General features: G+C 46.3%; 1 protein-coding gene across 1 annotated transcript in view; it reads right to left on the bottom strand.

Moving 5' to 3' along the window:
- TNN (tenascin N) overlaps positions 1 to 23491 on the bottom strand; it is a gene marked incomplete at its 5' end in the record, with an annotated part of 52289 nt that extends 28798 nt beyond the window's left edge. Inside the window, 7 exons of the mRNA XM_082657082.1 lie at positions 1839 to 2102; positions 5473 to 5736; positions 14377 to 14466; positions 15803 to 15988; positions 19677 to 19940; positions 21067 to 21441; positions 23086 to 23491. Coding sequence (XP_082513208.1) covers positions 1839 to 2102; positions 5473 to 5736; positions 14377 to 14466; positions 15803 to 15988; positions 19677 to 19940; positions 21067 to 21441; positions 23086 to 23491 — 1849 coding nt within the window. The remainder of the gene's footprint in view (positions 1 to 1838; positions 2103 to 5472; positions 5737 to 14376; positions 14467 to 15802; positions 15989 to 19676; positions 19941 to 21066; positions 21442 to 23085) is intronic.
- Between the last annotated feature and the right edge of the window lie 291 nt (positions 23492 to 23782).

Raw genomic sequence — 23782 nt, 5'->3', positions numbered from 1 at the left:
TCCTGGGTTTTTGTTTGTTGGAAGATTTTTAATCACAGTCTCAATTTCAGTGCTTGTGATTGGTCTGTTTATATTTTCTATTTCTTCCTGGTTCAGTCTTGGAAGGTTGTGCTTTTCTAAGAATTTGTCCATTTCTTCCAGGTTGTCCATTTTAGCAAGCCTTAGGTGCTTGTAATAAGCTCTCATGATCCTTTGTATTTCTGCAGTGTCAGTTGTTACTTCTCCTTTTTCATTTCTAATTTTATTGATTTGAGTCTTCTCCCTTTTTGTCTTGACAAGTCTGGCTAATGATTTATCAATTTTGTTTATCTTCTCAAAGAACCAGCTTTTAGTTTTATTGATCTTTGCTATTGTTTCCTTCATTTCTTTTTTTTTCCAATCTGATCTTTATGATTTCTTTCCTTCTACTAACTTTGGGGTTTTTTCTTCTTCTTTTTCTAATTGCTTTAGGTGTAAGGTTAGATTGCTTATTTGAGATGTTTCTTTTTTCTTGAGGTAGGACTGTATTGCTACAAACTTCCCTCTTAGAACTGCTTTTGCTGCATCCTATAGGTTTTGGGTCATCGTGTTTTCATTGTCATTTGTTTCTAGGTATTTTTTGATTTCCTCTTTGATTTCTTCAGTGATCACTTGGTTATTAAGTAGTGTATTGTGTAGCCTCCATGTGTTTGTATTTTTTACAGATTTTTTCCTGTAATTGATATCTAGTCTCATAGTGTTGTGGTCGGAAAAGATACTTGATACGATTTCAATTTTCTTAAATTTACCAAGGCTTGATTTGTGACCCAAGATATGATCTATCCTGGAGAATGTTCCATGAGTACTTGAGAAGAAAGTGTATTCTGTTGTTTTTGGATGGAATGTCCTGTAAATATCAATTAAGTCCATCTTGTTTAATGTATCATTTAAAGCTTGTGTTTCCTTATTTATTTTCATTTTGGATGATCTGTTTATTGGTGAAAGTGGGATGTTAAAGTCCCCTACTGATTGTGTTACTGTCGATTTCCCCTTTTATGGCTGTTAGCATTTGCCTTATGTATTGAGGTGCTCCTATGTTGGGTGCATAAATATTTACAATTGTTATATCATCTTCTTGGATTGATCCCTTGATCATTATGTAGTGTCCTTCTTTGTCTCTTGGAATAGTCTTTATTTTAAAGTCTATTTTGTCTGATATGAGAATTGCTACTCCAGCTTTCTCTTGATTTCCATTTGCATGGAATATCTTTTTCCATCCCCTCACTTTCAGTCTGTATGTGTCCCTAGGTCTGAAGTGGGTCTCTTGTAGACAGCATATATACGGATCTTGTTTTTGTATCCATTCAGCCCAACTGTGTCTTTTGGTTGTTGCATTTAATCCATTTACATTTAAGGTAGTTATCGATATGTATGTTCCTATTACCATTTTCTTAATTGTTTTGGGTTTGTTATTGTAGATCTTTCATAGAAAGGTTTTAAACCAGTGAGGAGTGAAGCAAATTTGGTTTTGGATCAACCATCCCTCAGCATGATAGTTACTTGTGCTTTCTTCATATTTATTCTTTATGAAGGGGAAGCCTTTAGGCATTAAAAACAAAGCAGGTGCACAGGCAGAGAACAAATGACAATGAGCAATAATGTCAATGTTTAAAGAGCAAGCTTTGGTCTTTAACCAAATAGAACAAGCTATGCATTCTAAGAGAAGCCATTCTATTTAAGAAAGGGGTACACAATTTACTATGCAAGGATACCAGCCTAATCATCCTTGAGCCTCCCTTTCAGCCAAGGTCAGAGAAGGAAAACCAACCTAGATGGACATCAGCTTAGCAGTGACACAGGGATGATGCATGTTCCATTACCTGTCAGGGCCTTGGTGTCGGCCTCCCTGCTCTCCTGGTCCCCCTTCTGGGCCCACACGTGTACTGTGTACTCCACGCCCGGCCTCAGGCCAGTCAGGACGGTGCTGCTCTTCTCCTTCCCCACCGGAACCTCCCCGGAGTCTCCGTCAGCAGATGTGTAGCGCACCAGGTACCTGTCAATCACAGCCTGCACTGGGTCCCAGGAGATGGTGGCCGTGTTCTCTGTCACCCCATCGGTCACCAGGTTTTGCGGGCTGTCAATTTCTTTAAGAGAGATGAAGGAGTGTATCATTTGCCAACTCTGTAATTCGTGAAAGGCCAGCACACAAACAACCAAAATGATGACCTCAACAAATTTCAGAGTCTGTTATATGCCAATGGCTTGGATAACTTTAGGGTTTAATTAAGCAAGTGGTCTGAAATTTCCAAGAATGAGCTATTTGCATTCAGACGAAGCCAATATTCAGTCTCAACTGTATAAATTTTTTCCACAAGTTGCCTTTGGATAAAAAGAATTCATTTTCATATACAAATTTCTCCTTTACCCTGGGTTTACAGAATATACTCCTTTCGTTCCTGGCTCCTTGTACCTGAAAGCAATTATATTTCAATAAATCTGTGCATCCGCTCTAATATTTTCCTTTGGAAGAAAAATAGCCCAGAAGTAGGACCTGTCAGTTCTTTCCATATAAAACATTATGTCTGAGGCCAGAGAAATGGGAGACTTTTAAAGTGAAGGTATTTGAGGTCTAGGCTGATAAAAATAATCCTACTTGTAGGGATTTTCTGTCTGGGTTTCTAGGCAGTTAAACTGGGTTGAAACGTGGGCTACACTATTTCCTGGTTGCTAACTTTTGACAAACTATATAGCTTAAGTCTTGGTCTCCTCATCTCTACAAAGAAGGAACTATCAGTACCTACTTCTGGGTTATGGTGAATAGTACATGAGACATTGCACAGTAAGTGCTGAAATATGAGCTCTTTTTTATTACTAATGTCACTTGAGGTATGAAACATCACTTTCTCCTCAAAAATATAAACTCTTAAAAAGTCAAAAAAACAAGGAATTGGGTGCAATGATTAGCATGCCCTTATGATCATGTTTCAAAAACCACCTCCTTGAAAAACTGAGCTTTCTGTGATAGCAGCTGCATTTCAAACCTGTGCACCATCACTTGCCAGCTCGGCCAGGCCAGGTCAGTGGGATACACAGCCAAGGGAGGCCTTGCTAGAAGGAGCACAGGACACCTGACATGAAAGACACACAGACAGCTGACATGAAAGGACAAACAATTTACCCGGGGATTCTATGCTGGCTTCAACGCCCCAGCCTCATCTTTCCCTACTGCACACCCTCACAGACCTACCCACCATAAACACCACTAAAGATGACATTGTTAACATAAGTGTATATTAAGACATGACAGAAAACCAACCTGTCATATTCCCACACCTTTAGGTCTCTGCATATGCTGCTCCCACTGCTAACAGCCACACATCCTTCTAGATTCCGTTCAGGGGTCACCTATTCCTATAGGCTGCCATGACCCCTCTAAACCCCACTTTTTTTCAGGTTCCCATATTCCAGGGTTATTTGTTTGCTCTGGAACATAACTCACTGCACTTTGTCTTTTTCACTTGTCTCCTCTACCCACCGGATTGTGAATGCCATATGAGCACAAACTGTGCTTTTACCTTTGTACCCCCAGAGCCTAGCTCTGTGCCTGACACCCCCAGCAATACCACACCCCAGTGGCTCCCCGTGATCTGGGGTGCTTTCCTTGCACCATGCCCACCTGAGAAAGGGGAAGCCTCTTCTCCATTCCAACTTCCACTGTCTTAAAAAGGTTGACCCACATGCTCTTTCTTTTCATAGCACTCAAAATCCTAGTGAATGGAGGGCCGTGTGTAATATAAACCAGGAGCTGGTAATCTAGAGCTCATGGGCCAAATCTGACCCACTGCCTATTTTTATAAATCAAATTTTATTGGAACACAGTCATGCTAGTTCATTTCCATACTGTCTATGGATGTTTTCTCATTTCAATGGCAGAGTTGAGCAGTTGCAACAGAGACTTTTTGGTCCCCGAAGCTGAAAATATTTACTATCTGGCCTCTTACAGAAGGTTTCCTGACCTCGACTTTAAACAAACTAGGTCTCACCATCCTTACTGTCAACTTCTCCTTCCCCTGGAGGAGACAAGGCCCATCTGGCCCCAGGAGGCTATGCAACACAAAGTGCTTCAAGGTCAAATGCAGATTAACATTTCTGTGCACTGAATGTTTGTGTCCCCCCACAAAAGTTTATATGTTGAAGCCCTAACCTCCAATTTGATGGTATTTGGAGGTGGAACCTTTGGGAGGTGATTAGGTTTAGAAGAGGTCATGAGGATGGGGGCCCCCATGATGGGATTAGTGCCTTCCTAAGAAGAAGAGGAGACCAGAACTTCCTCTCTCCACCATGTAAGAAAGAAGGTGGCCATCTGTAAGCCAAGAAGAGAGCTCTCACCAATAAATGAACCAACTGGCACCCAGATCATGGGACTTTCCAGGCTCCAGAACTGCTGGAAATAAATTTCTGTTATTTAAACCACCCAGTCTATGGTATTTTGCTATAGCAGCCCGAACAGACTAAGACACATTTTAAGAAATAAGCATGACTATCATTTATGTAGCACTCTCTATGTCAGGCACTTACATGAATTAACTCATGTAACCCTCACACTAACCCAGTGATGTAGACATTCATATGCCCCATTTTACAGACAAGAATCTGAGGAACAGAGGCAAAGCAACTTGCCCCAAATCACTCAGCTAGTAAATGGTAGAGCTGAGATTAAAACTTGGACAGTCAAGCTTCTGAAACCATATTCCTAACCAATTATCAGCTTGTCTGAGAGTCTCTACACTAAGTGTCCACAAAAAAGGCCAATCAATAAGTGAATTGTTTTCTATGATTCCTGTCAAGTGTTTGGAACTTCAAGTGGACTCCAGGATTAGGCTTCTCTGAACTCAGGGACAGTGCCAGAGGAGGTTTTAAGCAGAAGGAATATCTGGGATACACCCCCATGCAGCCTCAGGACACCCGCAGGCCCCAGCTGAGCAGAACAACTGGATGGAGTAAGGGAGCCCTCACACTTTCTGAAAGCTTCAAGTCAGAATTGGTACATTTGGTAAATGTTGACTCAGGAGGCAAACCATTTCCATGGTCTGAAAGAGAGCTCCAGATTACATGCAACATGCCTGTACAGTCACTGCAAACTGAGATGAGCATTCAAATTCACTGTCAGCCCAATGTTTTGAGTTTTAATGTCCAAAAAATGAAAATTAGAAAGTGTTCCTCTACTCCAAGGGAGTTGCATATGGAATTCCAACCCAAATAAGTATGACCTTCTGTATCAAATAAAAAGGATGGTCTCTTTTGCTTGAGGTTAAAAAGGAAAAAATTCATAATTATGAAATTTGAAATTGCCTTTGCAACCCCCCACCCACACACCTGCAAACGAAAAAGTTGATGCTAGGTGGGCATCAGCCTCCTGATTCAAAAATCAATCTTCTCCTTGCCATGAGGAAACCTGTTTCTTTAGAGATGGGAGACAGTAAGAATGAGTGAAGACTCCCATCCTTCTGTTACCTGTGAGGGCCTTGGTGTCGGCCTTCTTGCTCTCCTGGTTGCCCCTCTCAGCCCACACGTAGACTTTGTACACCTCTCCTGGCTTCAGGCCCGTCAGGACGGTGCTGCTCTGCTCCCTGTACACAGCTGTGTCCTTCATCTCCCCGTCAGTGGAGATGTAGCGCACCACATACTTATCAATGACAGCCCGGACTGGGTTCCAGGAGACCATCGCTGTGTCTTCTGTCACTCGATCAGTGACCAAATTGGTTGGACTATCAATCTCTTCATAAAAATATATGAGAAAGAAAAAGTAGAGAAGGCATCTGGCTGGTCAAGATCACAAATGTTTCAAGATTGAGTGCATCTGGGTGACCTGGTTCCATAGTCTATGCAATGCAAGAGGCCCTCTCCATCATCTGTGACAGGTAGACAACTGGCCTCTGCTTGAACCCTAAGCTGAGAAAGGTCTTACTGATGGACTTCCATTTTATAATCAATGAGCACATTAGAGAAAACTCCTCCAAGTGTGGCCACTTAAAGTATTACTCCTTTGAGTATGTCTACCCTTGGTGGGCATATAGAATACACCTAATTCCTCTTCCTGGAGACCATCCAGCAAGTGTTCAAGAATAATTCTCATTCTCCTTCCTAATTCTCCTTTAATCAAACAGCTTCACCTCGCTAATTTATGCACTTATAAGTTAAAAAGTATTATATTATATTAATTATATTATATTATATTATAAACTAATATTATCAACTTCCAACTTATAAAAACAATTATATTATATCATATCATACTATATTATGTTATAAATTTATATTATTAACTTCCCAACTTCCAACTTAGAGTTTCTAGACCTGGCACTTATATCTAAACATGCTCTTGTCTTTTCCTTTTCGAGAAAAATTCCCAAAACTTAGCTCATTCATTCAACAATTCACTGAGCATCCATCCCATGCCATGGCCATGTAATGGCACTCAGGAATCACCAATTAACAAAATAGTCAGAAATCCCTGCTCATGCAGACTTTATATTCTAGAAGCACCAACCCAGAACAAAATGCCCTCCATGTCCCAGACACTTTACCCCCCAATAACATAGCCTCATCCCACAGTCTCAGAAAAATCCCTAAGTTTTTCATACTTGTCCCGGTTACCCCAGGGGCTCTCAACCTTTGCCAACATTGGACACCTACTAAGTACCACCACCAGAGGGTCTACTTCAGCATGTCTGAAATACGCCCTGACATCTCTATTTTAAAAACAAGTATGCAAAACTCTACAGGTTATTCTGATGTACCTCAGATGTTGAGAACCTTCACATTAAGCTACATCTCCCCCATTTTTTGCATATAATACATGCCCTGGATCCACCAATTATCCTTGTTATATTTTACCTTATGGATTCCATTTATAATTTAGTCTTTCATCCAACATGGCCACTTTCCTTTCCAGCTTCTTATCATTTGCAAACCATCTGAGTGCATCCATCAAGGTCACTAATAAAGATGCTTGCCCTGAGAACCCTACTTACAAATAGATCGGGATCCTTTTGGTTAGACACACAAAAAAGTCTCTTATTCTCAGAAACCTAAGCATTTTTCTTCTTCCCCATCTTGTTGTAGTTCTCTTGGCCAAGAGTTTTCCAGCAGAGATGTTACAACTTTACATAGCTACATTCTTTAACAACAGCTACAATGCACCTTTCTTAAGCACAGTGGCCATGTTTTATTTGTGTGCAAGGAAATGAAATACATTCCATCACCAGAGACAGTGCATATTTTATTTAACAAATCAACTGCCATTTACTGACCACATATTAAGTGCCAGGTGCTTTTCATACATTACTTAAGCAGACTTCATGGCAACAACATAAGGCATTTATCAGATTCTCCATGTACTAATTGGGGAAATTAATAATGGTTACCATTTTTAGATCACTAATTATATGCAAGACTCAGAGAGATTAGATAATTTGCCCAAGGTCACACAGATAGTAAATGGTAGTCCCTGACTCATTCTTTCTTTAAACAATCACTGAGTGCCTACTTGGAGCTGGGGACTCAGCAGTGTTATGAGTTGTGTCCTCCGCCCTTTGCAGAGGTATATCTAAGTGCTAAACCGAAGTCCATCAACATGTGACCTCATTTAGAAATAGGGTCTTTCTAGAGATAATCAAGTTAAAATGAGGTCATTAGGGTGGGCCTGATCCAATATGACTGCTGTGCTTATAAAAGGGGGAAATTTGGACACAGAGACAGACACATACAAGGAAAGACAAGATGAAGACACGCAGGAAGAAGACAGCCGTGTGATTGCAGCGCTTCGTCTACAAGTCAAAGAATGCAAGGATTGCCAACGAACACCAGAGGCTGGAAGAGACAAAGAAGGAACACCTTGAGCTGTCGGAGAGAGCGTGGCCCTGCTGACACCTTGATTTCAGACTTCTAGCCTCTATAACCGTGAGACACTCAATTTCTGTTTTAAGCCACCCAGTTTTTGGTACTTGGTTATAGCAGCCCTAGGAAACTAATATAAGCAATGAAGAGAATAAAGACTCTCTACCAGGGAGCTTACGTTCTCCTGGAAGAGCCAGACAATAAACAAGTGGGGATAGTATTGGGAAGCCCAATAGGGCAAGGCAAAGGAATTAGAAAGTGAGGAACAAAAGATATTTGTGATTTTAGAAGGAAGGTCAGTGAGAAGGTAACAGCTGAGCAAAGACTGAAATGAAATGAGGCATTGGGCCACATGCAATCTGGGCAACCTCATTCCCGGCAGAGGGAGCAGCAAGTTCAAAGACCCTGCTCCACGTATTTGGGGAACAGCAGGAGGCCAGTGCATCCGGACAGAGTAAGTGAGGAGGTCAAGTGGCTGGAGGTGAGGCCAATGAGGTGAAGAGGCAAATAGATGCCTTTGAAAGTCATTGTAACAACTTGGCTTTTGCACTGAATGAGATGAGAAGCTTCTGGGGGGTTTTCACAGGAGAATGACATGATCTGACTTGCTTTATAAAAGGACCCCTCTGGCTGCTGCAGAGAGTACAGACTATTGCAGGTCAAGAGTGGAGGTCACCTAGGAAGCTGCTACAACAGTTTATGTATGAGATGACAGGAACGTGGACAGCTGTGGCAGATGAAAGCGGGTTGGGGAGATTTCAAAGACAGAGCTGCCAGAATCTGCTCATGAATTTGATGTGGGCTGTAATGACTTGTTGGTTTGGGTCTTTAGCAATTTGCAGAAAGGAGTGACCATTTACAGAGATGGGGAGGTCTGAGGGAGGGCAGGGTTTTCAGTAGAAGCTAGGGAGAGGAATGGGACCAAGGGTTTACTTTTGGACATATTAACTGGTAGAGCCAAGATGTGAACCCAGTCTATCTACCAAAGATTACACATTTCCACCTTATACCACCATAGGCTAAGCGGCACTACCATCGGCCTCTTCTCATGGAACTACGACTACTACTAAGAATGATAATACCAAACTACAAATAAAATAGATAAAGTATGACCTGAAAATTTCTTGCAACCTGAAACCCAGAAGCACTAGTGGACTGGAACTTGGAGTGGCAACTAGAAAGAGGAAATGGTCCCAGACTGTTGCCTCTGGGAGACAGGGTCTGGGCATACCTCATACCCATTTGGTAGAGTGGGCCTCTTGGGATGAAAGGGCAGTGCCGTCAGAACACAGACACTAACAGGGCCATGTCCTGGGCCTCTGGGGGCTCGAGTAGGCTCTAAGAGGATGCTCAGGAAAAAGTGTACACAGCAGGGGAGAGGACTCCCACCTCATCCCATTGCCCCTTTCTGTGCATAGCATGATTCTGCACATGACAGGGAGGCAATGAAGAGAGCCTCCAATGGTGATATGTCAATAGGGGGAAATTGGTACCATATCGGGAGTGGGGACATTTGGACTGGAAAAGTGAAGATGGGGAACACCCAGAGAGTCCTGCCTCTTGAAGTCCCTGGCCCTCATCCTCTCCCACATCTGTACAACCCACAGCCCCAGAAGTGCCTCCCACCACCACTCCCTGCCCCAGATCAGTGCGTGCCACCACGGCTGCCAGGACCCTCAGCACAGGTCCATGGCTTTGAAGGGTCAGGGCTGCCTGTGTGTGCAGCCCTCTCGAGATCCATCACATCCAGCTGGGTGGATGGAGGAAATATTATGTTATTATTATGAGGTTTGATAGAGTAACGTATGAAAAGCTCCTGGCACATAGTATGTGGTCAATCAATGGCAGCTGGTTTTTTAGACACATTAGAGTTTTGTAGGTTATTTGCAAAAAGTAAGCTTATGTAACACAGCTTTTCTTAGAGATTAAAAGCACATAGGAATGAACGTGAGATGAGGGGCTACCTCTGGGGATTACACAATTTAGCTCTGTGGCAGCCACTATAACACTCTAACATCTAGGAAAGCAGAGATCAGAAAGATGAGAGAATGACCCTCAAAGAAGAAACTAAATGTTGTCTTTCCATCACTCTCTATGGATTGAGGCCAGTCCATCCCACTTGGCCGAACAGGGATAAGCTGCCACCAGTGATTATGGGAACCAATTCAGGAGAGTATAGATTTCTGACACAAGGCCTGATTTCTGACACACAGCCCTGAAGCTCCTTCCCCCGCCAACTGTCCCAGAATCCCCAGGAATGGAGGAGAACCAGGAAAAGACATCTTGGCTATGAAGAGTGAGAAGGTAGGAAGGAAAAATAGAATCACACCATGTCAGGGTTACAGAGACCAAGCCCAGAGAGGAGATGGGACTTCTCCAAACCCAGAAAGCCAGTGAGAGGCTGGGCCAGCCTGGAACTCAGGACTCCCTGCCCCTTTTCTCTCAACTCCCTAACAACAACAACAACTTAAGTCAGTAGGAGGCTCTTCAAAGAGCTGCTCTTTTTTGGATAAATTTCAGGATGGGAATCAGACGCCAAGATACAGATGTAGAAGGAAAGCCTCAGTGATATTGTGACCCCGCACAATACGCCACATCATTGGAAGAAGCCAGCTTAGCAGGACCAAAACCCCCCTCTCTGCCGAGAAGGAATGTGAGGATCATAAATAGTCTTTGCCGTGGAACAAAGCCTTCTGGTAGCTGCAGCAGCTGGCCAAATCCTACAGGAGTCCCAGCAGCAGCCTCAACTGGGAGACAGGCCCTGCCACCCCAGCCCCAACTTCCTCCTCAGGCTGCAACTTCCCACCTGCTGGACACCAGCTGCCCTGGTGGGACCTTTCTCAGGGCCACTGAGGTTAGGGAGATTTAAAACAAGATTTAAGAGGCTTGATAGGTAGGATTCACTTTTGAGTGCATGTATTGGAATAAAGGTAAGCCCCGTGTCAGAGATTTAATTTACAAAACTGAGGATACAGAAAAGGCTAATTAAGAGCTCTAGACACATCAGGAAAGATTATTCCACTCTATAACAAGATTCATCACAGGATTGGGTAGGGCACGGCTGTCCTCAGTCTATGCTGGCAAACCCAACAGCACGGGTCCACACTCCAACCCATGGCCACAGGCATTAGGGAGAGCCTTCTCCATTCACAATGGCCACTTGTGAGTCACCCACGTGGCGTAGTGGAAAATGGAACAACCAAGGTCTGAAATCCATGAGGATATTATGGGTTTGGAGGCAGAGATGGGGGACAGGGCCTATGCTACTGGTTTGAAGGTGAGTTCACGGAAGAGGTGCCTCTGGACTATAGTAGCTATGCTTTCTCAGGTCTCCTCTACTGCTTTTCATTGTGGCAATAAAATTATTCAAAAGGCACCATTTGTAGAGAATGTACGCAAAGAGATCAACCCACCTTCCTGCTATCCCCTAGCTTTGCTTCTGGAAAGCGAACCTAAATTCAAATGCCATTCACTAGTTCACTCTGAATCTCCTAAACTTTGTAGGCTTCAATTTTCTCACCTGTGAAACGGGAATAATAATGCTTACAATGCTTTTAGAAGGACCGAATATAATGTTTATGAAGCCCCACGGTACCTAGAACACACAAATGCTAGAGATCCTCATCGTTTTTCAGCTATTGGGTGTATGTGTGGGGAGGCTGTGAGAGACAGGAGTTCTGAGGGTTGACAGGAGCTCATCTTGAAACATGAAGGCGTTTGAGAAGGAAAGTTTTGGGGGCTGGGCCATTTCAAAATGAAGCATTGTGTTTGGGAAGCAATAAAAAGCGAAAAGGATAATAAGAGTTGCCAAAACTTCTATTTCATAACATAGTCTAAGGGGAAAAGTTCTGAGAAAATTGTTAAGCGAATATGCTAAGCTCTACGCTCTGCTGTGCATGGGAGCGTGGGAAATTATAACAAAGCAAGCGGTCCTTTGTTTTAGACTTACCATGGAAAGGCATGACTTACAGACATGATTAAAAAATCATAATCATAAAAAAAATAAGAGAAGGGACTTGAAATGCATTTAGTCCACCCTTTCATTTTACAGATGGAGAAATGAAGAAAAAAGGGATAGCATCACCTCTTAGTTAGGGGCCTGCCTCTCTTGTCATTTGATGTGAAGTGGCTGTGACAGTCTGATGGAGGAGTTCAGGGACATTTCTCCCTGGAGACACTGGCCTGGCCGGTGCTTGCTTCTCCGGAAACTGATCTGTTTCTAAAGCCTTGCCTTTCTAGAAGTGCCTTTCAGCGCGCTTTGAGTATGTTAACAGGGTGAGCATTTCCAATCAACCCTTTCACTTTCATGGTATTAGTTCCACTGAGTGACTCGTTAAATGGAAAATACCTGAACTGTGCCATTTCCTCCCTGCACATGCTTATGCCATTCTTATATGCCAGTGTTTTTCCATCTCATGGAATGCAAAACACCTGGAGAAAAGAGAGATTTTTTTTTCCCCCTTACATTAATTGTCTAGCCAGGTTTGAGAGTGCTTCCTGACCTTAGAAAATATTGTGTCTTTTATTTTCATGTTGGTAAGACACATAACACAAATTTATTTGCAATCCAATAAAATATCCCATCCTGCTTTTAGAATAGTATTGACAATAAAAAAACATTTCTTGAATGCTCAACTTCTAGTTGGGATAATATGCTTGAAAGGTTAACTAGCAATTCAAGGCCATATGTAATTAAATGCTCTAGAAATTCAAAGGCAAAGATGGCTGCCATTTAAAATTGTCCGAGAAGGCCTCAGTGGAGCAGCTAACACTGGAGATGACCCAGAAGGATGAGCGCTATTACTGCTGTGAGCCCCTGAAGGGCAGGGACCAGAGCTCATCATCTTTGGAAGTAACTAAAGGGCTTGTGTCTCTAGGACCCAATGGTACTCTGCAATTAATGTCTGTTGAACTGAATTAATTGATAGCTAGAGATAACAGTGGAGAATTTCCTAGGCAGAGGTAACAACACGACCAAACCCACGAGGTAGAGATAAGCCTTCTGTGTTAGGGAGCCCCAAGAACAGTCCAGCTGCAGGAAGGCTTCCTGTTGGGAAGTTTTGAGAACAATGGCCCAGGTTGGAGGGGCCCACAGAGGCCAAGATAAAGGAAGTCTATGTTATCCAAAGACAATGAGGACTCACAGAATTTTTTTTTTTTTTCAGTTAGGGAGTAAACAGTATGAAAATTAACCAGAAATAATGGACAGAGAAGTAAAAGTAGGTGGCATTTTAGTTTGGGGTCCACCAAAGTGGACATCCTGGGTTCAAATCCCAGCCCTATCATTTCCTGGCTGGGCGACCTTGAGCTTAATTTCTCCAAGCCTCAGTTGTCTTATATGTGACTTGGAAATAATAATAGGACCTACCACACAGGATTATGATGAAAACTAAATGAGATAATTTATGAGAAGTGCTTAGTGGTATAATGCCTTGTGCATGGTAGGCTCTCAATTAATTCACAGCTGAAGAGAAAGGCACTAGAAGCAAGGAAGGACTTGCCATTTTCTAATTCACCAACGTGTTTCACTAGTTCACCATTCATGCAGGCTGCACAGTCTATACTGTATGGTTGAAAATTAAAGTATCTTTTATAATTGCCCAACTCTATAACTCTTTCACACTCCAGATATGCAACCTATTTGGCAGCTGAAATAGTGAACTCAATTCTTGCACCATCTCACCCTTATTCTCACCACCCTAACCAGCTACTGCCAGGACTGAACTGAAAAGAACTACGAAACTTTTCAAGGAAGTCTCAAAATTCAAAGATCCCTTCTTTGTCGGCTCCAAGGATTAGCCTCTAGCGGGTGGCTGTAGGCTCTAGATCACCACCTCCCGACTCGACTTGGCAGGAGCACAGGGTGACCGCAGGAGGCTCACAATTCAATACAGGCTCAAGCACTGCCTAAAAACTAAAACTTACGTAGGATATCTTGCATATGTAACTACAAGGATTTCAAATTCTTTTCTGATTAATAAATTACAAACTGACTGTCACATGTTACTGATTTATAGCAACGTTTGTCATTGTATATTTTCTAAATCTGCAGATGCTAAATCTATTGCTACTCCCATGTGAAAGTCTTCAATATCTTTTGACATTTTAAAGCAAACTCCCTGAGTGTGTTTGTCATGAAAACACCACAGGAATGACAAGAAAAAATTTATAAATCACCTGTCTTAAGTAATGTGGAGCTGTGTGCCTAGGTCCAAGATAATAAATGCCTTAAAAAAAAAAAAAACCCAGTGCTTGAAGCTATTAAAATAAGCAGAAAGGTGCTGGAAATGGCCTTTCCCCTTGACTCCAGGATCCTGGAAGAGATTTTCCACGGCAAAACATATTTGAAATAGAAGAAGTTTGCTTCCCCTCTCCTGCCCCCCAAAAGATGTCAGTACACAAAGAGACAGGCTGTCTCTACACACAGATCCCAGAGTTTTTATCCAAAGAGGAGTCAGCCAAGAAAATATCAGAATACAAACATGAGATGCATTCATAGTGCCTCCCCGTTGTTCTTACCTGTCCTGCCATTCAGGAGAATCGGCTTGCCCTCGAGGTCTCCCCTCATGGGGACGACTGTGATCTTATATTCTGTCCCGGGCTGCAGACCTAGAAACAAGCAGCCAGTGCTGGGTGTGAGTACAGGCTCCAGACCCTCAAGCCCCAGCACTGCTCTTCCCCAGGATTTCTCCTGTGAGGGTGTGGAGAGGGCTAAGCTTCTCTCCTCAAGACTATAATCTACCTAAGGCAGCTAAAGAGCTGCAGGACCAGTGGAATACGAGGCATCACTGCGGAGCTTATCCATCATGAAGCGCGGGCCAGAGCGGATGAGATGAAGTTAATGGAGTTCCAGCTCCTTTCTTGGACCACTGAGACCTTATTTCCCAATTGTATTTACAGCCCAAATGTTTTTCTGCTCCCAACAATCCTTTTCCCTCAAAAGTTTCTTTCCTCCCCATTGTAATAATTAGCTTAATTTTTCCCTCTTTATTTTCTTTGCTTTAATTTGCCCTTTCTTTTTCTTTTTTCTTTATCTTTGTTTGTTGTTTCTCTGTAGCGGCAACTTGAATGACTGTTTCTCATGACACAAATATTCAGACTCTGGTGGTGAACTGCGGGCAAACAGCAGCATGTATGAGGCACACACGCGATTTGCCACCGCACAAAACATTGAGAACGGCAAGATGACCTCTCAAGACAGAATGCAGGGAGTAGATGGCAGGACAAGGCCCCAGAGGAGGACTCACCGTGGAGCTAAAAAGCCTCAGGGCCCCTTCCAAGGCCATGTGCTGAATTGGGTATTCGTGCTTGTGTATTACTTTTCTTAAAGAGGACACTGAAAATTGTACAAACTTCAGGTGTCACAAAACATTACCCAGCCCTACGTGGCCCCGTTCTGTTTGCAGCCGTCTGATTTCCAGCTCTCCCAGAGTTAGCTCTGTCACCTGGGATAGGAGCACCCTACACCAGGCCCGCCTAGCTCAGCTCCTTCCACATATGGCACTGAACGAACCAACCTCAGTCAACCAATGTCTCTCTCTCTCTCTCTCTCTCTCTCTCTCTCTCTCTCTCTCACACACACACACACACACACACACACACCAGTTCTTCCAAAAGGAATGTCTGTGTCCCATCAAAGCCACCCCGAGACACAGACAGGGGCTTCCAGAGGGTTAGCTGACTTGGGAGAAGATTTCGGATGTGTAATCTGTTACCCAGGTGCTCCAAGCTTCCAGAGGCAGTGCTGGAATGCTGGAGCAGAGACCTCGGGCCCCCAGAGTGGGCTCACCTCTGGGAGTTCCCGGGTCAGGGTTCAGGTGATTCCCAAGGCCCCAGGACCCTCTGTGCACACCTGAGTGCTACAGATGCTGGTCCCCTCTGCACGCACTGTCCCCGCTTCAGCATCCACTAGCAAACATCTCACATCCCCAGTGTTGGCTCTTACCTGTGATGTCATACCGGCTCTTGGGGTCACTACTCTTGGGCACGGTGACCTCGGCCACCTCTTGCCCTGTCAGGGGGCCATACTGCAGCTTGTAGTAGTCCACCTTGGTCGGGGGGTTCTCCCACTCCACATGGAGGGAGTTCTCAGTCTCATCCGTCACCCAGGCAGTGCCAAGCACAGCAAGATCTAGGGCAGGGGTCAGGGAGGGCAAGAGAAAGCAGTGAACATCAGGGGCCTGCAGGTCTGTAACAAGACACTGGCTCCCAGGTCAGCTCCCTTTCTTGACACACTGAAAGCAGGCTTCAGCCCCAGGACACAGTCCTTAGGAGGTGTCCTAGAACTACCAAAGTAGCAAATAATGGTTGTTTTTCACATTGTGCATGGAGGATAGACTGTCCTTCGGGAAGCCTCTCCCCCATCCCACCCCATCAGATGCCATGCAGTCCGCCCTGTCCACGCCGCTGTGGCCAAGCCCTGAACCTCGCCTCCTAGGCCAACCAGCCAACCCACTCGGCCAGGGTTCACACAGCTCTGAACTAAACACTCACCCTTTAGCTGCAGAGGCCCTGCCCACAGAGACTCAACCTCAGGATGAGAAGCTCAGGGCCCCTCCAGGTAGAGTTTGGGAACTGTATTTCCAATTTTCTGGAGTATAACACTGGTAATACAACCAGCTCTTTCCTCAGTCTCCCAAATCACAGCTCCTTCCCCTTCTCTCAAATTCTCCTACAAGGATTAAACACAGGCAAAGCTACGAAGCAGGAGAATTTTAAGTTGGTCCTTCTGAGTATCCTTCCTGCACCTTCTACCAAATTTTAGCACCTCCACCAGGTACCTGGTGTCCTCAGCTGCCCCACCGGTACATCCCATGAAGGAAGAGAGTTACTGTGCACATTTATTCACAGTGAAGTATTTTTTTTAAGGGAGTGCAGTGTTTTATTTGATTTGATTTGTACTTTGGCCACGCTGAGCCAAACCCAGGGATCCAACCCAGGCCTCTGCAATCCCAACCACTAGACCACCAGGGAACTCCCATAGTAAAGTAGTCATGGCTAAATGTTCACCCCTCCACTCAGAAAAAGATGAAAATATAATGCTTATTACAAAGGAATGGATCGCTGATGTGGCTCTGTGGGAAGAACCGTTGGGTGGTGTTGAAGAGGGGTCTGGGGTCTCTGGGAACACTTTGAGTTCCAATGTCCATATCCCAGGCCGATGTCACCTGGCCTGAAGTTTGTAACAGGAAAGACAAGCCCCCAGACTTTCAGCCTTGCCCCTTCCTCACCTCCAGTGCCTTGGTTCTGAAGGTGTTCCCACCAGACTGACTGATCCCTTGTCAAGGACGTAGGACAGAGAATTTGTGCACCAGTCAAGGGGTGAACTCTACGCTCTCAAGGTCCCATGGCTCTGAATGTTTCTGATTCCCTCTGTTATGGATAAAGAAGCTCAAGGAGCGTTTCCCCTGAAGCACTCCTGCCCAAGCTCTGCCTTCTACCTGCCCGCCTCCAGGTTCTTCCCTCAAAGATGGGAATTCCTTGAGGGAACAGGTCAAGAGGCGAGTAATGAAAGTGACTCAAGGATTACAGAAGGGGCCCTACATGGCTCACAAGTGAAAAAGCAGGATCTTAATGAAAAGGTTCAAGATGATTATGGGGATAAGTGTCTCTCCGGCTGAGGCTCCCCGGAGGAGCAAACCAGAATGGGTTTCACTTGAATCCGATTAGAAAGACGACTTCACAGTCACAGGATTTTACAAGTCCCTAGAGCAAGAAGCCTAGAGGGGTTGCTAAGACTTTCACAACAGGTGTCTCGGCTCTTCATTGAGAGGCTGTGAGCACCGTCCTGTCTAAATGCAGATGCAGCCACAGACAAAAATGGGGTGGCGCAGTGGTTGAGAGTCCGCCTGCCGATGCGGGGGACACGGGTTACTGCCCCGGTCCGGGAGGATCCCACATGCCGCGGAGCGGCTGGGCCCGTGAGCCGTGGCTGCCGAGCCTGAGCGTCCGGAGCCTGTGCTCTGCAGTGGGAGAGGCCACAACAGTGAAAGGCCCACGTACCGCCAAAAAAAAAGGGGAAAGAGAAAAGGAGCCCGACAGCTGGGAGCTGGCCTGGCTCTCACAGGTGGGCCTTGGTGCTCTCCTGTTGAACATAAACAATTCCACAGGACATCAACAGCAGACAAGGTGCTCTGTGGCCATGCCAAATTAAGACCAAACGAGACGATTCCAAGATCACATCTGCACCCAGGCAAAACATGAACGAAACATTGTCCAACTCACAAAAGTGACTAAACATCCTCCCTCCTGACGGGTATGAGTGACTGTTCCTTTTTTACCAATGACAGCTTTAGCCTCCATCTAGTCTGCCCTCTTTCCACATAAGATTCACTAAGATACCAATCAAAGGATTACCCCCAGTTCCTGACAGCATGCAACCCAAAGCAAATCCCTGCTTCCTTAACTCTTCCCCCAAATCACCTAATACAAGCCCAACTTCTACACCAGTCCCCTCTTACACTGTCTTACTGAGGCACCCACGGTCCCCCATGGTGTGTGTGCTCCGATGCTACAACCATCAATAAACCCAACTTGTTCAACTACAGGGGTGCCCTGAGGGGTCTTTGCCTGGAGGGCGTTGACAAAGGCAATCACAAATTGCCCTCCCAAGCATGCCAAGTCCTTCCTGGCTCTTTCCAACACTGAGCTATCCCTACGCTATTCTACCCTTACCACCAAAAAGGACAGGCAGTCTGATGATTCTCCAAAGACACTGCATGTCAAAGGCCCATCCACCTGGATGTCCCTGGATTTTCCTCAAGAGTTTAGGGCAAGATGGAGGCAGCTCATTTTTATTAGCATCTAGGACAGTGCCTGGCACATAGTAAATGTTCAATAAAGTATGCTGAGAAAAGGAATGAATCCGAATCACTCAAACAACCAGGTTTCTCCAAACCCTTGAAGATCTAGGCTGCCTCAAGTACTTCCATGAGAAAATAAGAATTTCTAAAGAATAAGCAATGATGCTTGTCCTTCCAAGCATTTTGATAGCCTTTAGTGGTGCCCTGGAGACTCCATCCCTCCAGATCCATCCTCCTTCCTGCTCTGTATCCCAGATTATGACGTCTATGAAATGCATTAGCCTGGTTCCCTGGACCTCTGGTTTCTGGTCATGTTCAGCCATTGAGAGTCACCAGAAGAGGGCAACTGATCTCCTCACTCTCTCCTGGTCTGGACACAGTAGACTGCCTGCATCCCTCTACCATCAGGAAGCCCTCTCCTAAAGTCCTTTCTGGGTCTCAGTACCAACTTCCATCCCCTGCCCCTTCAGACTGGGGTGGATCCCCACTGATGCTAGTCCTAGAGTGTTTCATCCTCTAAACCCTACTTATACCTCTATAAATAACCTCTTCATTAAACTTCCTTCAGCTACCCTGTTTGTACCCTCTCTTTTCTGCTGGGATGAATCTAATTGATACAGGTGACTTCAGCAGACCCCCATCCATACCAGCTTGATCTTGCTGAATGGTCACAGTGGCTCAGTGAGGGCCTGCGGATGCAGGTGTACTCCAAGGCTGCTTGTATGTGGGTGCAGGGCAATCAGACCTCACTAATCTCAGGGATAGAGAAGATGCTGTGAGCCCCAAACCAGCAGGCTCCATCACTGGCTTGGAGGACCCAATAATCATGGAGGAAAGAGAGAGGAACAAGAATGGATACTTTTCTTCAGAACCTAGGATTGCAACAGCTATGTTTTCCAAACCCCAAATCAGGGCAATAGCCTGGGGTAGTACAAGGGTACTTGTGGGGACAATGGAAGAAAATGCTTAAAACAGAGCCTCTACTGGGAAACCTGGGGCATCTGGCTGCTTCCTCACCTGTGGTGGCAAGTAGATGCTGTGGGCTGCTGGAAATCTCTTTCTTCACGTTGCGCAGGGTGACTATGTACTTGGTTCCAGGCAGCAAGCCAAGGATCTCATAGCTGTGCTGCTCCTTGGGCACTTGGATCTGCTTGACAGAGAGCTCCTTCCCCAGGGGGTAGTAGCTGAGGAGGTAGTGGTCCACCTGGCTGGAGGGCTCCCAGCTCACCAGCAGGGAATCCTCTGTGCTTTTGAGCAGCTGCAGACCCTGGGGGGCGACCACTGCACACAGAACAGGAACAAGCATGCAGACGGTGAGGAAAGAAGGGTGGGAATCCAGAGCCAATATGTATTCATTGAGCACCTACTTTATACTTAACACTATGACAGTGGGTGTGGAGGATACAGAGCCTGTGTAAGGCACCAGTGTGGACCCCCAAAAGTTATTATCTGGTTAGGAGTTAATATTGACCCCCCTATGTTGCCAGAGCTGCTCCAAGTCTTTGTTCAAAACCCTCCAGCCTCCACGTTTAGCAGGAGTTAACATAAATCTTTAAATTAAATGGTCCAGGGATGAGAAAGGAAGCTACCAACAAACAAACAAAAAAGATGGAAGCAGCTGGGACCAAGATGGTGAATCTGACCTCTGACAGACCCTGAGTTTCACTCTATGCTCATTTTACTACATTAGCATATTAAATGACACACCTGCCAGCAGCCATGACTGGGACTTTAAGGACCAAAAAAGGATGAAAAGAGAGTGGCTCCCCACTCCCTCGAAAAAGCACTGCTCCTTCTCAGGTAGACTAAAGCATATGCTTCCCCGCCATTAGCCTCACTCCTACTCCCTTTGTCTTTACTCATTAGGATTAAATCTCTCTTGCCAGGTGTGGGAGAAGTTGATCTGTGAACTTAGTTACCATTTCTCCATTCTTTGGCCACTGAGTAAAGCTTGTGTTTTGTGGATTTCAGCTCAAGTTTTGTTACTGGCTGCTAGAGCCAGAACCCTCCCCTAACCAGGCAGAGAGCCTCAGCAGGGCTAGGGCCCGAGCAGGGGCCATAAGACTTCATTCAGTAACACCTGGGGCCATAAGACTTCATTCAGTAACACCTAACACAGGCACACACCATCAGGTAAGACTATGGTCCTCAAACCAGCAGTATCAGCATGGAACTTGTTAGAAATGCAAGTTCTCAGGCTGTCCCTCAGACCTGCTGAACCAGAACCTGCGGGAGGGGTCCAGGAATCTGTGTTTTAACAGGCCCTCCAGGGGATTCTGATGTAGGCGAAAGGTGGGGGGGGGGTGCCCTTCTTAGGACAAAATGTAATTAATGGTTAAACGGTGCCGTGGGGACCGCCGGGGCAAGTTAAGAAGAGAGGCGGGCCAAGGCGTATCTCTGCTCTCACCCTGGGCGCAGTCGAGGCCTGTGAAGCCCTCCTCGCAGTAGCACTCGCCCGCGTCGCAGAAGCCTTGGCCGCTGCAGTCGCCGGGGCAGCGCCGCTCGCTGCAGTCCTCAGACGTGAAGTCCTCGTGGCACTGACAAACGCCGCGCACGCACACGCCGTGCCCGCTGCAGTTCTCCGCGCAGGCGGGGTAGGCGCAGTCGGCCCCCACGTAGGGCTGCTCGCACAGGCAGCGGCTGTCCACGCAGCGCCCGTGGCCGCTGCATGCGCCGGGGCAGGCGGGCCGCTCGCAGGCGACGCCCTCCCAGCCCTGCTCGCAGTGGCAGCTGCAGGTGTCCGGGGAGAAGGTCCCGTGGCCGCTGCAGTGGTGACTCAGACCTGCCCGAGAGAGGAAAACAGTCAGCTGGGACTTGAGGGCTTGTGAGCGGGGAATCTCCTTCCCTGGGGCCCCTAAGAGCAGGCTGGTGATTTCAGGGTCCTGCGCAGCTCTTTCTGTGGAGAAGGGTAGGGCCTATGGGGAACACAGGGAGTCTGCCTTTTCCAACCTAGGCCAGAGGAGGACCTGCGCGATCTATTGATATATTTTATGTCTGAATAGCCACAGGGACCACATTTGCCTTTCCCTTTTCATCCCGAGCGCTCCTTTGACTTCTCTTGGTTCCTTCCCCTGTGAATGGGGCTAATTGTTTAGTACTTTTCTATGAAGCCGCCTTAAATGCTCCAACCTGGATGTCAGCGGGCCAGCTTACACTAAGGGACAGGGCTCCGGGGCCAGGCAGGAGAGCTCCAGGCTGGGTGAGAGCTTGGTTGGAGGGGGCTGGACCTAGCAAGGCTGGGTCCTTGGGAAATGATCCCAAAGTGAAGCCTGGAAAAGTGGATCTGCAGAAGCTATCAAATAGCCCAATCTCATTATGGGGGTGGCAGACGGGAGAAGGATTAACCAGTCTCCCCTCTCTAACCCCAGACAGCAAGAGGCAATTGGAGGGCGGGCCAGTCAGCCCTGTCTCTTCACCAGCCCCAGCTCCTGTCTCAGAACACCCTCTTTCCTTCCTAAAAACTTTAGACATCGAGGTCCCTCAGGGGCAGTTCCATGCTGTTTTATTCATGACAGCATCCTCCGTGCCTAGTTCTGTGTCTGGCTTATGAGAGGCGCTCTTAACGGTAGCGATTTCTTCAGGCATTAAAATATATGCCAAAGTATCACTGGTTATAGTATCATCTGGATCAGCCTGGCCGTTTATGCTGAAAAAAAGATGTGGTGATGGGGGGACTCACTATTTGTAAAATCAAATTGTAGTACTAGGGGCTTCCCTGGTGGCGCAGTGGTTGAGAGTCCGCCTGCCGATGCAGGGGACACGGGTTCGTGCCCCGGTCCGGGAGGATCCCACATGCTGCGGAGCTGCTGGGCCCGTGAGCCATGGCCGCTGAGCCTGCGCATCCAGAGCCTGTGCTCCGCAACGGGAGAGGCCACAACAGTGAGAGGCCCGCGTACCGCAAAAAAAAAAAAAAAAAAATTGTAGTGCTTTGTTACTGATAAAAGAGTTCACGATTTTCTGCCTAATGGCCGGGAATCTTCTGTACATCATCCGTAGTTCTCAGAACTAGACTAGCTGATAGAATTCTCCTCAATGGACAGTTGCGGAAACTTAAGGAATTTGCCCAAAGTCACACAGCTAAAGAATGGCAGAACTGGGATTTGTACCCAATCCTGTCTAGCTCCAAGGCCATTGAGCTTTCCTCTCTAACCCGTTGCTTTCCCTTACAATAGAGACTGGATCCCCAGGTAAAACTGCACCCAAAAGCGTTCTCATCCAGAAGCACTGACCCAAGAGTCCAGACTCACTTTAAGGGTTGCTGGTCCCTCCCTGCTCAGGCTTGAAGGTAACCCCTGGAAGCTAAGCGCCAATGGTGGCACCCCCTAGAGAAAACCCAGAGTGAGAGGCAGGGTGGTCATGAGGCTGGCGGAACACATGAAGGTGCTCATTCAGTGTTTGTTGAATGGATACCAGGTGGTGAGCTCACCAGCAGCTCCTGGGCAGCAGCGCTGGACACTACACCGCTCCTTCACCTCCGCCATCTCTTCCTCCAGCTTCTTCACCCGAGCCAGGAGGTCCTGGATGCTGCCTGCTAACTCGCAGTCCTTCTGGGGCGTCTGCAGGCGGATGTTGTGCCTGAAGATGATGTTCTGTTCCTCAGCCTCCCCTGGAGCCAGGAGTGAGGCTCCATCATCACGGAGGGGCTGGGGGTCAGCCTCCACCTGGACCAGGGCGGACTTGGGCACATCAATCTTGTAGGTGTGGCTGACGGTGACCTGTTGCTCCTTCTCGCTGCAGCCAGAAGACTCGAGAGCGGACGGGGCTGAGGCCACCAAGAGCACAGAGCCAAACAGGAGCCCCAGGGGGAAGCAGAACATCCCCTGGAGACCCATCCTTGGAGCGACGGGGAGCAGATGCTCCAGGAGGCCTGCATCCAGAAAAACATTCAAAAGCAAGCCATGGAGATTAGCTGATGGAAATTGCCCTTTTTAACGGATTCTAAGAGTCCACAGGAAGCTGAGAAACCAGAAGAGAGATTGCCTCCTGTATGGAGGACCTGAACTGGATTATTTTTTGTTCCTTCTTCACACATTGCTCATTCTTGCCTCCTGTCTTTGCTGACACTGTTCCTACTCCCTCGAGGCCCTCCTTTTCATTTCTAATTCTGTATTTCACCTGCACTT

This window comes from Grampus griseus (genome assembly GCF_964374135.1).
Source record: "Grampus griseus genome assembly, chromosome: 1".
Classification (NCBI taxonomy): Eukaryota; Metazoa; Chordata; class Mammalia; order Artiodactyla; family Delphinidae; genus Grampus; species Grampus griseus.
This window is presented reverse-complemented; position numbering and strand designations above follow the sequence as displayed.